Source organism: Quercus suber, unplaced genomic scaffold, assembly GCF_002906115.3.
Source record: "Quercus suber isolate HL8 unplaced genomic scaffold, Cork oak 2.0 scaffold_96, whole genome shotgun sequence".
In the NCBI taxonomy this organism is placed as follows: Eukaryota; Viridiplantae; Streptophyta; class Magnoliopsida; order Fagales; family Fagaceae; genus Quercus; species Quercus suber.
The window spans coordinates 1,021,662-1,038,783 of record NW_027069561.1 but is presented as its reverse complement, the minus strand read 5'-3'; the positions used below and the strand labels follow the sequence as shown (position 1 = coordinate 1,038,783).

Sequence of the window (17,122 nt, the reverse complement as noted above, 5' to 3'; positions counted from 1 at the left end):
AGTCTTGAGATTGCTACACCAAATCTTTATTAATTCTACTATGAGTAATGTCTATTACAGACTGTCGGTTACACACAAAATTATTTCAAGTCACGATTTCAGTTTAAAAAAACTATTGCACACAACTTTGTATGCAATAGCTTGTGCGCATTAGTCATTTTCCTTCTACTACCAAGAAGAAAAAACCCAAGTTAGGATTTAATATAGATGAAATTGAGCCCATCAAAAACGTCCAAAGCAGTCCAGACACCAAGCCCATGGGCTAAACCATTGGACTGTGTAGAAGTGTAGAAAACATCCCAAATGTTATACCTCAAAATATAAATATTATAGAACTAATAATAATAACACAGTAGAATGACTTCCTTTCAAACCCCACTTTATTATCAAAAATATTGTTTGAATATCAAAACAAAATATATTACCAAGAAAAATAATGCAACTAGATGGAGGATAAATAACTAAATAATGCAACCTTATTCTTTTCAGAATAGTTTACAATGCTGAAAAATCTAAGTGTATCCTAAAAAGAATTCTAAGTTTTTAAGATGCTAAAGTGGTTGGTGCACAACTATCATGCACACAAGCTAGGACATCTTTGTACTCCCTTGCTATTGTGAAGGAATCATATACCTTTCCATCACTGCTTTTCTTATACTCAAAGAGGAGAGAGGAGTGATTGAATGCTGTCAGTTTGACAAACCCATAATCATAATCTCTGTAAAGGCTCCATCTAGGTGTCACTCCACTGAACGTTGATAAGTGGCTACCCCCACCTCCAACAACAACATGGATTGTTCCATCCACAGGACCCGAGTAATGAGACCTTCCTGACTTCACGCATTGATTCTACACACCAGCAAATTAACAATAACACATTAGAGGAAGGAAATGGAAGTGATCTGAAACTCAGTATAGCATTGTGACGGATTCATATGAGGAGGACATTAAAGCTAAACCAAGAGTTGGCTTACCAAATAAGCAAAGCCACCTACCCCAGGAGTTGCTTACAGAAAATGTTATATTGCTGCATGTTATTGAAATATGGTAACAAGAATAGTTTCTCTTTTTTTTTTTAAAGGAGGGGTTCATGCTGGTTCAGCCTCTTTTTGGGGAGATTCCCTATATAGTTTAGTGGATTCAATCTTTGAATGGAAACTAAATTTCAACAGCCCCGCTACAACCATGATTAAGCACTTTAATGATAAATTGATAATATGCTGTGAGTAGCACATTTTCTATAACTTAGTGGAATTAATGACTTTCAATCTTTGAATGGAAATCAAATTTTTCAATAGCCCTGCTTAGCCAGTGATTAAGCACTTTAATGATAATGTGCTATGAGTGGCATAATTTCTATCATTCGGTGAAATTAATGACTTCTACTTTCAAATATGAGTACATGCATGGATTCATATATCATCAAGCTTGTTTGCATGAACTTGATATAACCTACATAATCTTGGCATTGTCATTACCTGGTAAATAGGGCATGACCTTTCATAGTTATGGACATGGCCATAAAATGCAAGGTCCACCTTGTACTTCTGCCAAAGCTTTTGCAAGCTTTCCCTTCCCATGGGCTCTTCAAATGCACCCTCCAGGCCATAATAATAGTCAGAGGAATACCCAAGGACACGATGAGCAGCAAAGATTAACCATGGTTGTTTCTGTCTATCCACCGAAGCAAGGCAATGTTCAATGAATTTGTACTGTTCTGTTCCCTCCCTCCAATCATGCTCAGTGTCGGCAATACAGAAGTGAAACATGCCATAGTTTGTGGAGTACCTTGTGCATTCATAGACTTTATTTAAGAATTGGACAGAACAGCTTAAAATAAAAGGAACTGACAGCAAAGAAGGCAATGCTGAAAACAATTGACCAAACTGATTTGTTCGATCACATCTGATAAGGATAAGATTCCATTTTAATCAGTATATCCAAACACAAAAGTGCCTCCAGATTCATAGGATATATTAATTAAAAATAAATAAATAAATCAAGGTTGAAAATGTACTACTATGAAAATAAACAATTTATTATTTGCCATGCCCCTTAACAAATTTCTTTGGACTGTGGTTTTAGGGAGAATTCTAATAATAAATAGTCTTGTTAGATGAAGGATGTTAATTGTGGATTGGTGTTGTATGTGTAAAAATGCTATGGAGCTATAGACTTTTGCATTTGTGGTATTTGGAGAGATGGCTGATGCTGAGATTGGTGTATGATATGCTTCAAACTTGGAAAAGGAAACAAAAACCATTCCAGAATAAAGTTTGGAATGCGGTTCCATCATGTCTTATGTGAATTATTTGGAAGGAAAAAATAAGACAACATTTAAGGGACGTGAGCTTCTTGTAAAGAGAATAAACTAAGTTTGACAGTTCTTTAATTTCTTGGATGTTATTAGATGAGAGTTCAAGAGTAGACCATCTATCATTGTATCGTTGATTTTTATTGCAGGAGTAGTTGAGTATATAGCTTGGATACTTAAATTGTTATCCTAAATGGTTGCAACATTCTTTCTATTAATGCAATCTCAAACCTAAGGAAACAAAGAGTTAGCTGCCATGGGGTGCGTGCCATAAGGCCCATAACATACTGACTCTGCCATTGAGGGACCAAAGCTCACTTGGTGCCTAAGGGCAATGCCCAGGCGTTTAGGGAGGAGTAGCTTGTTCTTGTCACAAGCCATCATATGTAGGTTGGCTCTTGTATGTGCCGCTAGTTCAAAAGGAGGCTTATCTTTACAACTTTATAGGGAGGTTCATTTGATTGTATATGCATCTTTGAGCCCAATCCACTATTTTGAGACTATAAATGCTTCAAATAAATATTAAGAACACATGGAATTTACCAAAACTTAGCTCTGTTCTCTGCAGGAACATAGAACATGGTCTCAGCTAGCACACCGCATTCCCCACCTGAATCCGTCTTGTCATAGAATGATCCAGTATTTGGCCAATCGCGCTCATGATTACCACTGCAGGAGAAATCAAAAGAAGATTCTTCAATCAGTTTCATAAAGTAAAATCTAAAAGTGAAATCTACATTCAGATGGATAAAAGTACTCAACAATTGCACAAACCTTGCAATCATATATGGAACTTTTGATGCAATGGGCTCCACCTGTGAAGTGAATTGGTCCCATTGGGAGATGTATCCATTGGCATAAGTTATGTCTCCAATATGGAACACTATGTCAATGTCATTTAAGTCATTGACAAGTTGGTCAGTTGTGTTTAGTGATCCTGGTTGATAATTACTATACTCATTTGAGCCATCACGCTCTGCCTGAAGGACACACAAAGAAATGTTGATTATTTTACATGTGTCAATTATGAAACTCAATTGAATCAGATTCTTATTTCAACAACAAACACAACACAACACAAACAAAAAATGTATGGGAAAGTCTTGCATTTGAGCCTTGAATCTTTAGAAAGAGTCTCAAGAAACCTAACTGAATGCAATTCTGTTATAGTTCAACAACCAGAAAATGAAGTAGTTCACGGTCTTATCCTCCTATTTCCAAATATAGATTTTCAAGTGGTGCCAATTAATTACTGGGTGCTCATTTGCATTATAAGTATAAAATGTGGTATGAGTCATAGATATATAACATTTTTTCCTTAATCAAATCTTTAGATATATTAATAGATTTAACTAACTTTAACCATTCACCACTAGCCTCATGAAAAGAAAACTTTGAATCGGACTTAAGTGTATCTCTTATCATTGAAACAAAAGCATGAAATGATACCTCTGTGTGAGTTTGGCAAACCAGTAGCATTCATAATGCCTTATACTATACACAGTTGTGGTACTCACAGGTGGAAAAGCCATTTGACCAAGAGGAACACGAAGCATACCCTAAAAAGTTACTGACTTTCAAATCAAATAAACCCTCTTTAGAGCAAGGATCAAGGCAACAATACCAGATGGATGGACACAAATGGTATATGCAGAGAAGTAGCATGACCATTGCATTTCAGTTATCAAATATCTGAAAATCTAGATGATAGTAAAATTCTTCCAGTCTGGTTATCTCCAGGATATTGGCCAACAGCGTTAAAAGTTTATGAATTAGGATATGGGCTATGATATGAAGACAATAGAAACATAGAGAATTTGAAGGCAGTAAGGAATGATCTAATCATTCTGTTTGGTCAAAATCACACTTTAATGTCACATCTCATCAATTCTATATTGTATGTGGGAACCCAAGCTGTCATTAATGTTATAATTAAAAGATATTCTAACGCAATACTTGGTTAGGTAACAAAGAATTTCTCCTTCAGAAAGATAACTACTTTTTTCTTTTCTTTTTTGCCATATTGTTATAAGTTTCTTTTAGTCAATAAGGAATACAACCTTCCCCATGTCACCAAATATTACGACACGCTGTAATGAGTTTTGTCCAGGATAGGGGGATGATTTGAAAGAATAGTTTTTGCCCCAGATATATGAACCTTTAAATAAGAGATGGCCAACCCTGTAAGTGTACCTGAAAATAACATCATAACAATGTTTAGAACAGATAAAGTCAACCTGTCGTAATACTTTCACATCAAAGGAATCCTGAAATGCCTACACAGAGTTTGGCCACAAGTTCTTTAAGAAACCTGTGTGTATGAAACCAGGATCACGCCAGCCAACCGTCCGTGCAGGTGAACCTGCAAGGTAGCAAGGAAATATCCTTATGCAACAGGCATACATACTGCATTTATAGAACTTTCATGATAAAAAGAAGTCTGGGTTGATAAGATTTTGTGCTCCACAGAGCTCAAAATCTATCAAAAATCAAGAAATTGCAAATTGGCAGCATGATGCAATCATGATATAAATGAAAAGATTCATACCACACAAGCTGGTTCGATCAAATGTCAATGTAGCAGCTGGGGATCGACTCTGAGTTTCTCCTTGCCGACCCCACTCAACAATTGGAACTGCTTCATTTATGTCATAGCCACTTGTCCAGGTAACTGTCATCTGCATAAAATATATAAAAAAATAAAAAATAAAAAAAGCACGCATAAGTGCACATGTCACAACAAAACACAACTTTTCAGGATTATAGTTAAACGTACTACCATCAAGCATCTAAAGATTTACAATTAACCGAGGAAAGTTTTCAAGAATAAGAGGAGAAAACATATTCAGTGGGAACTGTGATAGGAAATTATTATCTTAAAACTAGTATCAACTATATTGCTGAGGAACCCATGATCAATGTCCCTTTGCCAATGAGCTCTAGCTCAAACAGCACCTCATCTTGTGAGAGCAAGGTGCAAGGTGAGGTCAGGATTCAAGATCCATCAGCCACATGTTTATTACCAATAAAAATAAATAAATCAATGTCCTTTTGAACTTAATTAGTATTTGTTGAAAAAATACTAAAACCAGTAGATTTAATTTTGACAAATACATAGCTTAGGAACCCATAATCAAATGTCCAAGAGAAGATTTCACAAGGAACCATAAATTAAGATAAACTTACCTCATTCCAAGACTTTCCCTGAGCAAGGCGTGGATATAGTGGTGCTTTAGGATTGTCAAATGATATGAAATTTGAAACTGCCACCAGTTTTGGCTGCAATACTCAGTTATGTAATTACAATTAGTCTAGATGGTAGAATAATCTACATTATTAAGTTAAATAGTAGTAGTACAATATATAGGATCTATAAACCCTTTAGAAAAATGTATGTTACAAGTAAGTTTGAAACAAAAAAAAATGATTGGAATATCTATAAAGCATATGAACAGAACAAAGAATCACGAACACACATTTGCCAAACCGCCTGAAAATAAAGCAAAGGAGAAATCTGCACGCTGATTGATCAACTGGAACCTCAAAGAAGCTTTGCCTGTACTTGCATATTGTGAATTGGATTCGTGGTTTGCAAACATATACTGGAACAACAAATTGAATGTACATAGGTCAGAGAAGTATAAACGAAATTGTGTAACAAGTCATTGTGATCTTAATATTATAATAATTACATCATACAAACCTTTATCGGGGATGAACATATATAAGGAGTCTGTTGTTTTGGGTCATTTTCAGGTGGACAGGTTGATGAGCTGCAGTATAAAATTGAAACAAATTACAATTTCTGAAACAATATATCATGCACAATTTCCTATTTATGTAGTAATAAGTAGCTTCTTCTTTTTCTTTTTTTTTTACATCTGTAGTTGCAAAGAAAATTAAGGAATGAAAATTTCTCTTGTTGAAAAAACAGAAGTGGTAAGTCATATTCTGTTATACCATTATAAAACGTTCACCTTTAAAAAATAATAATAATAATAATAATAACGAATAAATAATCCATATCAACAAGGATGCACATTACTTGAATTTTGCAGGAGAAAAAACTCCAATCCAATCATCCGAGGACGGATTGGGGCTAACGAGGTCCACAGTTACCCATTCAGTATCCTCACCCTGTAATCATATAAATCAGAAACACATCACAAGCTTAGCACCTCACACAAAATGGTAAACTACCATGATCACAAAAATCCAAATACAGTATCCAAATTCTTATATTACAAATAGATTCAAAAACCAATACTATAGTCCTTAGTCAACTTATAAAGATACAACCAACAAATAAGATAATAGATGGAACATTACAATATACACCAAACCACTTCAAATTTGCAACCTTTTAATCATGGGGTAAATGGGGTGCCAAAAATAGCAGGTCACAAAATTTGACACTCCATGATTGCTGGTTACACATCAATCAATCAGATTCCAATGCTTAATGGTTAATAAATTTGACACACACCAAAAAAGTAAACGATCCACACAACTATAACACACAATTGAAAGCACAATACAGCAGAATGTTGATACTTAAACTTTAGCATAGTGTATGAAAAAAAAACTGTACCTTTAAGCCAACAAGAGAAGGGCTGACAATAACGGAGGCATTGTTGTCGAGAGCAAGAGTGGTTCTGTGAATAGCAATCTTTGACAATGGCTGCTCTCCAAAACCATTAGTGTGAGCCAAAGCCAAGCCCAACAAGCTCAATAACACCAAAAGCAATAAACTTTTCTCCATTTTTTTTTCTCTGCAAAACAAAAACTGCAAAATGTGTGATTTTCTATATATATATATATATATAGGTGTGTGGGATTTGTATAAATAGGCAGAAAGAGTTAGCGTTTAGATTTTATGCTATTGAGATTCCCAGAATAATCTAATCTAAGTGGACTTCGTCTTCGTGGGTCTGTTTTGATAAAGATACGGGAAAACAGATAAAGTCTGCTTATGATAGCGTACTTTCTCTGTAGTTTCATATCTTTCAAACTCTCTGGACTTTAGAGTCTCAGACTTTCGAACGTCTCCAATCGCAGGTTTTGTATAGATCGGAAGTCTGTACTATTAAAAAAAAAAAAAAAAACACACAAAGGAAAAGAATAATGTCAACAAATAATAAACAAAATTAAATTTATATATATATATAGAGTAATATTACTACATTCTAGTTAACTTAACGGATAAAATATTGATTGAATAAGAGATTTGATGTTCCAAATAAATAAAAAATCTAAAATTTAATATGTGCCTATAACAAAAACTGATTAGTGTTTTGTTTGGATAATAAAAGAGTTATTTTCAAAAGCGAACACACAAGCTAATGAAACTTTCTAAAAATATATATATTCATTGTCATATTAATATAATAAGATTTTTATTTATTATACCATTATGATTTTAATTAATATATTTATTATCATATTATAGTTGATGTAGGGTCAGTTTTTGTCACCCAAGCCCAAAGGATATGGGTTGCGGGCTCAACGAACCCAGAACAATGAATTTGTAAAGAGTGGGCGAAAGAGCTGGGCTGGTTATGAAGCACAGAACGGTCAGCTGGGTCACGTGCAACAATGATAACGTGAACTAAAGGTCGGATAACTCCATGAATGAATGTCCGAAAAGGTGTTTTATTGAATAAACAGCGATTACAACGCTCAGAGCTACAGTAAAGTTTTTCTCTCTCCCTCTTTCTCTCTTTTTCCCCCCTATTATCAGGTACCCTTCTTCTTTATATAGCATCCCTTCCTATAATTTCCATCGTTCACTTGTTCTTCATCCACACGTCCACTCGAGTGCATGTCATGTCGTGTGTCTACTTTAATTCTTTGTGAGTGCCGATAGCTGAGGTTGCACTGTTTAGGGGTCTTCTCCACATAAATGCGGCCAGAAAAGCTGTTGCAGCGTATTAAATGCGGTGGTACCAGCATTTCCTTCAGATATTTTCTAGTTCTGATCATTTCCGAATCCACCCAGAGTCCATCATCACCGTTGGGATCGTTAGGGAGGTTAGTCGGACTTTTCACACATTCGTTTGATCAAAGCTCATCATAGCCGAGGAGAAAGACATCCTCGGACAAATGGTGGTCTCCTCAGACGACACTCCCCCTCTGCTTCAGGGCTTCCTGCTTTAGGTGGGCTGCCCGAATCATCTATAAACTCTCGGAGACACCATGGCCCTTAATCAGTGGGTTCCAGGCCCATTGAGTAGCTTTGGGCTTTTCCCCCTACAGTTGACATTTTAATTTAGAAAAAAAAAATAGCATTCAAAAATTGATTAGTTTGATTTTATTTTACCATTTTATTCTATCTTTGACTTTAAGAGCATCTTTGGATGGGTGCAAAATTATGCATATATATATATATATATATAAAATAAAATAAAATAATTGAATTTTAAAAGTCTTAATGATTAACTGGTTTATTTTCTCTCTACTACAAGTGTCTACAATTCATTAATTATTTAAAAAAAAATTACTTTAAATTAAACTTTATTACGAAAAATTTACTCTATGTAAAACTCTTTTACCTAAAATTTCAATAAATTTGTAAGAGCTTGTTTGATAAGAGTATTTAAATATAATTTTTTGTTTTGCAATTCATAAAGTTGTGAGTCTCACACTTGAATCTATTGTTTGGCTGATATTTTCTAGATACTATTTTATGAAAAATGTATTATATTTTTCTTATTTAGAATATGATTTTGAAATCGGTTGAGAGGATGTTTTCAATATATAGAAAATCTTTTTAATGGCATAATTGTAAATAAATTAAAAACAGTAGAGCCCACATATTTGTGCAAACTCTTTTGTCCCTTAAATTAAGAAGCTCATCTTTATCACCAAAAAAAAAAAATCAAACTTATCATTATAAAAATAAAAGGTACATAAGCTCTATTCCCTTATCATTATCCCAAAAAAAAGAAAAAAAAATCTAGATTCTTTATCACAAATATATATATATATATATATATATATTATCAAATTTGAGACTTATCATTATAAAAAAAAAAAATGTGCATAAACTTTATTTCCCTTATCATTATCCACACAAAAAAGTAATCTCCATATTCTTTATCACATAAAAAAAAAAAAAAAAAATCTGACACTTCAAATTTGAAACTCATCATTATTATAAAAAAAAAAAAAAAAAAAAAAAAAAAAAAAGATACATAAGCTATATTCCTTTATCATTATCCACACACAAAAAAAAGTAATTTCCATATTTTACACATTATTTTTTGTAAATTTTTTTATTAAAAAAATTCAAAATAGAAATGATCTCCCAGTTAATTTTTTTTTTAGTATTTTGAAAATTGTTCTTAAAAGTGGAAGCTAAACACATATAATATAAAAATTATTATCTAAAAACTAATTTCAATTTCAATTTTTTGAAAATTGTTTTCAAATTTTTTTAAAATTGTTTTCAAATTTTTTTGAAAACAAAAACAAAACTCTATACCTAAGTTTCAATAAATTTTTTGTTTCCCAAAAAAAAAAATGTTTCAATAAGTTTTTAAATTTACCTCAACTAATATTCTGTTACAAAAAGTTCTAGTAATTTAAAATATACCATAAATATATTATATATCTTTTTATTATATATATATATATATATATTGTCATGTGACATACGGAAAAAGTTAATTTATTTTAAGGAAAGCTTTTTTAAAGTCTCAAGTGACCCACTAATTATTATTATTATTATTAATTAATATATTTCGTTTTAAAAAATCATTAATATAGTTTGATTTATTTATACATAATAGTTTTTAAGTAAACAATAGAACTAGTTTTTTGTTTTTTTTTCTCAGCAAAAAAAGAACTTTTTTTTTTTTTTCCGTTTAGCTCGTATTGAAATAATCAATTGTGTGATTTGTCAAACATCCCTTAAGGCTTAACAACACCTATGCATTAAGGAATTGATAATGGGTTTTTTTTTTTTTTTTTTTTTTGCGAAGAACACTATTAGATATGAGAGGTAAAATCTTAACTATGATTTGGACCTCTCCATCCTATTCCTAGTCTAGGTCTAGCATGTAAACTTCAAATTTCCATGTCAAAGAGAAGCAAGGGTGAATAACATAAACTCATAACTGAAGTTCATAACTTCCTGTTTATTATGTAGAAGTAACATCAAAACTGCATTGATAATGGAGGACCATTTTATTTTCAAGTACAATGCTGAATTATATTAACTCATGTAGCTAATGTGGTTGGTTCACAGCCATCATGTACGCAGGCCAACACATCCCTGTAGTCTCTTGAAATGGTGAAGGAATCATATACCTTTCCATCACTGCTCCTTTTGTACTCAAAAAGAAGGGATGAGTGGTTGAATGCAGTCAGTTTACCAAAACCGTAGTTAGAATCTCTGAAAAGACTCCAACTAGTCTGCACTGGCCCAAAATCAGATAAGTGGCTTCCTCCTCCTCCAACAACTATATTGATTGTTCCATTCACGGTACCTGAGTAGTGAGATCTTTCTGTATTCACGCACTGATTCTGCATCAGACGCATATAAAAATTAAGCATCTCAGAATATTAGCCAAGTTATCAAAAATTGGTGTGACAATTGGAGCAAGTACAACAGATATGGCTTGAAAGGTTATCAAGAACTTGTTCTGTAATAGAGTTAAGCATTAGGCAATATTTAAAACAAAACTAAAAATATAGATAATTTCAGTTTGAAAAATAGAGCAATCTCTGGTAAAAGAAATCAAATTTATTTGATATTCATAGTACAATACTAAACATCAGAGAAAGTATTTACAGGGAACCTAGCCTAACCCTTTTCTGATCCTAGTAGAACTAGGTTACTTGTCCTGCAAACACAGGATTTTTAAGCAAAAGCTATGTTACCAATTGTGAGAAGCACCAAACCTGAGCATTTTCCTAACATTATTTTTCCACCAAAAGAAAAGGATGAAAAAGCTCCAAAGAATTTCCCAAACTTATTGGTGTACTTACATAGTCTTCAAAACCATAATATCACTATCATTAATATCTAGATCAGATGGTACCGAAATGTATGGTTGCTTTGAAAACCTATGCACAGCACACAAAATACCAAATATTATTACTAACTCTAAGCCTAAGGAGTAGCTCTTTACTACCAGCTTAGGGTCCAAATGTTCTCAGGACTTTCCTTTGGAAGCGGTTAAGGAACACATTATTGCCATTCACAGCCTTAAAGTATGGTGTGAAGTTCATGCAGTTGTATAATGTTGATATTAATCCTCAAAGACTTGATGGAAAGGATAATGCGCCTACATTAATCTTGTCCATACCTGGTAAATGGGGCATGTTCTCTCATAGTTATGGATGTGGCCAAAGAATACAATGTCCACTTTGTACTTCTGCCAGAGCTTTTGCAAACTTTCCCTTCCCATGGGCTCCCCATATGAGCCATCCTCCCAATATGAGGAGGAATAACCTAGAACTCGATGAGCAGCAAAGATCAACCATGGCTGTTTCTGCCTATCAGCTGATGCGAGACATTTTTCAATGAACTTGTACTGCTCAGAACCCTCCCTCCAATCATGTTCGCTATCAGCTATGCAGAAGTGGAACATGCCATAATCAGTTGAATACCTGTAAAGACCAGTCAACAAGATTTTCAAAGGGATGTTTGGAGACATTGATGTTTCACATTGCAAGCTCAGTGTAGTACATAAAAAGCTTATAAAAACTGGCACTTAAAAAAGGTAGTTTCACTTTCTCCATGAATTTTCTGATATCAATTACAAGGCTTGAGGTGATTAACTATCAAGGAACTTGGTTTGTTATGTTGGATAGACTCACATGCCATATGTAAATGTATGTCATAATGCCATGTCCTGATTAACTAGAACTAGACAACCTACTTGCTCATTGTTTGGTACACCTTAACAATTCTTGTGGTCATTTTCCATGCCATTTCTTCTGCCCAGATACCGTACCTCTAAGTTCTTTTTGTAGAATTTTAAGCTAATTTAAGTTTGATAGTTGACTCATATTTATTCTTTCTAAAATATTTCTCCAAATTTCACCCATTAAAACTAAGAGAGAGTTCATATTACTTACTAAAACTTAATAACTATTAGAAGAGTTCAAACTACTTACCAAAACTTAGCTCTGTTCTCAGCAGGAACATAAAACATGGTCTCTGCAAGAACACCACATTCACCACCTGAATCATTAGTGTCATAGAAGGATCCTGTCCCTGGTACATCACGTTCATGATTGCCACTGTAGGAGTACAAAATGTAAATTCAAAAAGATGGTCCAAACTTATAACAGTATTATACATGCAAAGGAAAGAACATTGCAGGCATGCGAACCTTCCAATCATATATGGTACAGCTGATGCAATGGGCTCGACCTGTGAAGTGAACTGATCCCACTGTGAGATGTATCCATTTGCATATGGGAGATCTCCAATGTGAAAAACTATGTCAATGTTATTTAAGTCATTGACGAGTTGATCTGTGGTATTGAGTGACCCTGGCTGATAATTACTGTACTCATTTGAACCATCACGTTCAGCCTGAAACATGTGACACAAAAATTTTAATCTCCTTGCTTACAAGTGGAAAAGAGTGTAATGCTTACCTAACTAGCTATAAGTTCATAGGACCACACTTTTAATGATGTGAACTGCCTTTATAGTCCATTCAACATTCTCTATGTTGTGAATACTTGATAGTTACAAGAGAGAATACTCTTTACAATATGAGAAACAAAACAAAAACCATGAATGTTTTGAAGATCTATTGAACCAAAGGAAAAGGAACCGCTAGTAAGAAGAGATTTAGAGGAGCAGCTATAGTGCATATCTGATTAACAATTACCAGGATTTCATGTTTTCTGATTGCATAGGGCAAGAAATTGTTATTCTCTGTTTGCAATTAGAGATTATACACTCACCGAATGCTATAAATAATGACTGTTATTTTAGTTTAACTCATTATTGTTTTTAGTTGATTTACTAGGCATAGTAAGGAAGATGTCACTTGATGCATGTTTTTTCACCATTCATATGGAATAAGTTTAGAAATCTGGAGGATAGAATATAATTTATTAACTTTCACTAGAAGTATCAAGAGAATTTGGAACAAGAATTAAACTTTAGTAGAAGAGGGGAGCTCATTACTCACTGATAATACTTTCTACAACTCATTTTTCTTAATATTACCTTTCCCATGTCACCGAATATTACAACACGCTGTAATGAGTCCTCCCCTGGATATGGAGATGATTTGAAATAATAAGACTTGCTCCAGATAAATGAACCATTAAATAGCCTATGACCAAGCTTGTATGTGTACCTGAATAAAAAATAATCATCAGAATCTTAATAAGAATTATCTAAGCACTTCATGAAATAGTTTGTTAGTTAAGGTGTTTACGGTGTGTTTGGCCACAATTCCTTTAAGAAACTTGTATGAATGAAACCAGGATCACGCCAACCAACTGTCCTTGCTGGTGCACCTGCAGAAAGAAAATATCAACTTTGTTAGTATGATGTTATCTCTCTCCTTAATATTATGCTCAGTCAAAACTGTCAATAACAGATCACTGAACAAGTTAAAGAAGTAGATAATGCCAAGGTCAATTAAACTCATTCAGGGAATCACCAAAGTTTCCTTTAGATAACTGGGGCATTGACAATTTAACAATTGCTTAAGGATGGAAATAGGAGCACAATCAAGCCACAACTGTGACATATAAAGTCATAGCATGGAAGGATTTTCAATATGATGCCCTACAAAAGCTTGCTAGGGGAACTGGTTTTTCATTTGAAAGAAAATAATCAAGAAAGGTGAAGAATTAAAGCTTTTCTCTAGAACAATGGATTATGTTGATGATCACAATCATCACAGTAACATAATTAGAGGAGGAAATAGATCATACCACACATTGCATTTCGAGAAAAGGTCAACGTTCCAGCAGGAGATTGAGTTTGAGATTCTCCCTTAAGACCCCACTCAACAAAAGGCACAGCCTCATTTATGTTATAGCCGCTTGTCCAGGTTACTGTCATCTGCATAACAACAAAATGATGTGTTACTGGCATGTTATAGCCTCTTGTCCAGGTTCCAATTGTTATTATTTGGATTAGTGTTCAATAATTTAGCTAGGAGGAAGTAATATCCAGATGTCCATGAAAAGTAAAAAGGGGGAAAAAAACCATAATTTGAACTTACTTCATTCCAAGACTTTCCTTGAGAGAGGCGAGGATAAAGAGGTGCTTTTGGATTAGCAAAAGTTATGATATTTGAAACTGCCAACAGTTTTGGCTGCAATACAGCAATACAAACTTAGTCTACACTTGAAGTATCCTTGGTTTTTATGAATCATTTAGGCTTGAGAATTAAAAGAAATGAAGTAATTGCGCCAGGACAACACAAACAACTTGTAAGAAGTAATTATCACCATGTGAAGCTTTGAACAGTAAGAATAAAATTGATGACAAAGCAACAAATAACAGGAAGTCAAGGACTTACATTTGATAAACCACCTGAGAATAATGCAAATGAGAAATCCGCCCGCTGATTAATTAATTGAAATTTTAAAGTTGCCTTCCCTGTCGTTGTATACCCAGCACTGGAATCATTGGCAAACTTGTACTGAAAATGAAAACAGTTATAATGAAATTCGTTTGATGAGTTAAATTCAAATGGTTCATAATTTATTTGAGTTCAGCATAATCCATACTGCAATAATACATACCTTTATTGGAGCTGAGCATATATATGGAGCCTGTTGTCTTGGCTCATCATCATCTGGGCAGGAAGATGAGCTGCAATAATAGAATGACTTATTCAATCCACAAGCTCATAATCAGATAATAAAAAATCCTACAATACATGCCTTCATCAACATTGACATGCATGATTATGGTTCTATAACCCAAGTAACAAGGATTCCAAACAGTCAAACTATGTACAAAAAATCAGCAAGGAAATTCTTAAAGAGGCAGGCATTAATGAAAACATTACTTGAAATTTGCAGGAGAAAAAACTGCAACCCAATCATCTTGAGAAGGCTCAGGGTGTTTGAGTTCCACTGTTACCCACTGAGAATCTTCCCCCTGCATGAAAATCCATCAGACATCACCATCACATCAGCTTTTTAAAACACAAGGATGTAGCTTTGGGGAAACATATGATCCAGCTACTCATATAGATATGGTTACTATAGACATCACTCCCTCATGACAAACCAGGGAAAACAAAAATTATCTTATGCGTCCAACATATGTATCATATCTCTCAAAACAAGTGGAACATACAAACCTACATGTGAGAGAGAAATGCAAATGCCAGATGCACAAGATACCTTCTTCAAGGAGAGAGGCCTATGCTTTAAACTAGTGGGATCTATTTCTAAGTTAATTATAAAGAGAAAGAGGCTCAAATGAAAGCTAATAGTCAAACAGCAGATGTAACCGATTCAAGTTCAAATGTTTATATATGGAACTAGTTATAATGAATAAATGTAATAATATCACAAGACTTTAGCTTTGTACTATGATATGAACATAACATATCAACCGAATTTAATGATCTAAACAATTTTGATAAGATTAATATGGTATTGGATTTTTATAATCATTCCTTTGAACATTTTACCCTCAATTCAATTTTTAAATCAAGAAAGAGAAATGTAGGGAGAGAAACAGAGATGATAAGACCAAAAAGTGTTCTTTTGTAAAATATTTGTCCATTTTCAAATTTTTTTTTTTTTTTTTAAATGTTCATAAAGTTGCTTCCACTGTTTCCTATCACTTCTCAAATAACCAATCAAGAACTTTATAAAGTCAAAAAATGTAAACCTCTTTATTCCAAGTTCCATGTGACTCAACAGAAGTTACAGAACCCAAAATTTCATATCGTAGTACCATCAAAGCAACTCATAGAACTACACACATTGAATGAACATGAAAAGGAAAAAAAAAAAAAAAATCATCAGTGTCACCTTGGTGCCAAGGACAGGTTCCACTTTGATGGATGCATTCTCGTGAAGCGCATAGAGAGCCCTGTGGATGGCAATCTTGGATAGCGGCTGTTCACCAACTCCATGTCTACCATGAGCTGCAACACAATGCACCAGAAACAACAGTATCAAGGGAACTTTCAAGGACAGAAAGCTCTCCATAGTTTTACGTGACAAAAGCTGTCCAAACCTCAATGTTCAACAATGAAGTCTTCTCTATTTTGTCAACCTTTAGTTGTTGTATAGTTGCTTCCAAGAAAATTAATATGTATTTATTTTGACGCGTGGGAATTTTTTTTTTTTTTTGGGGAGAACTACAAGTCTATGTGATGTGAGAGTCATCTTGCTCTTCCCTTTCTTAAGGAGTGACTGTGATTGTGATTGAATTCAATGAATTGGCGTGTTGAATTTTCTGAGTGGCTGCAGACTAAAGATGAGGAAATTGGTGTTCTATCTTTCTTTTGTTCAGACCAAAGACAGAAAGTAACCCAAAAAAAAGGTTAGATATGTATTATATTTTTCAAAATTGCTAGCATGAATTATTGTGATTGATGCATAACAAAAGTATTATCAGGTGTGAACGAATACGAAAGTGATGCTATTCCAATCGAAATTGATCATGTCAACTATTCTGAAAAAATTGTGAAAAATTTTATGTCTCTAACATTGCTCAAAAAGTAATTGCATTTCAAAAAGTAATTTTTGCTTTTGGATTAGCAAAATTTTTATCTAATGCCTTCCTTTTGTTTCATAATGTAGGTGGGTGAATGTGTCCACAAGTGTTACACAACTCATATTGTTAAATCA

General features: G+C 33.8%; 2 protein-coding genes across 2 annotated transcripts; both read right to left on the bottom strand.

Moving 5' to 3' along the window:
- Positions 1-358: 358 nt before the first annotated feature.
- On the bottom strand, positions 359-7,389 carry LOC111992651 (probable inactive purple acid phosphatase 27). Its single transcript, XM_065774679.1, has 13 exons — positions 7,299-7,389; positions 6,906-7,086; positions 6,360-6,451; positions 6,018-6,087; positions 5,791-5,916; positions 5,501-5,593; positions 4,863-4,992; positions 4,595-4,676; positions 4,375-4,507; positions 3,089-3,294; positions 2,858-2,983; positions 1,479-1,788; positions 359-849 (listed from the first exon to the last, which is right to left on the bottom strand). Exons 1-13 carry the CDS (start codon positions 7,313-7,315, stop codon positions 544-546), a joined length of 1,872 nt encoding a protein of 623 aa, XP_065630751.1. The 5' UTR covers positions 7,316-7,389; the 3' UTR covers positions 359-543.
- A 3,039-nt stretch (positions 7,390-10,428) lies between these two features.
- LOC111992650 (probable inactive purple acid phosphatase 27) lies at positions 10,429-16,606 on the bottom strand. Its single transcript, XM_065774678.1, has 12 exons — positions 16,298-16,606; positions 15,319-15,410; positions 15,050-15,119; positions 14,824-14,946; positions 14,524-14,616; positions 14,231-14,360; positions 13,726-13,807; positions 13,512-13,644; positions 12,658-12,863; positions 12,440-12,565; positions 11,626-11,929; positions 10,429-10,840 (listed from the first exon to the last, which is right to left on the bottom strand). Exons 1-12 carry the CDS (start codon positions 16,475-16,477, stop codon positions 10,535-10,537), a joined length of 1,845 nt encoding a protein of 614 aa, XP_065630750.1. The 5' UTR covers positions 16,478-16,606; the 3' UTR covers positions 10,429-10,534.
- Between the last annotated feature and the right edge of the window lie 516 nt (positions 16,607-17,122).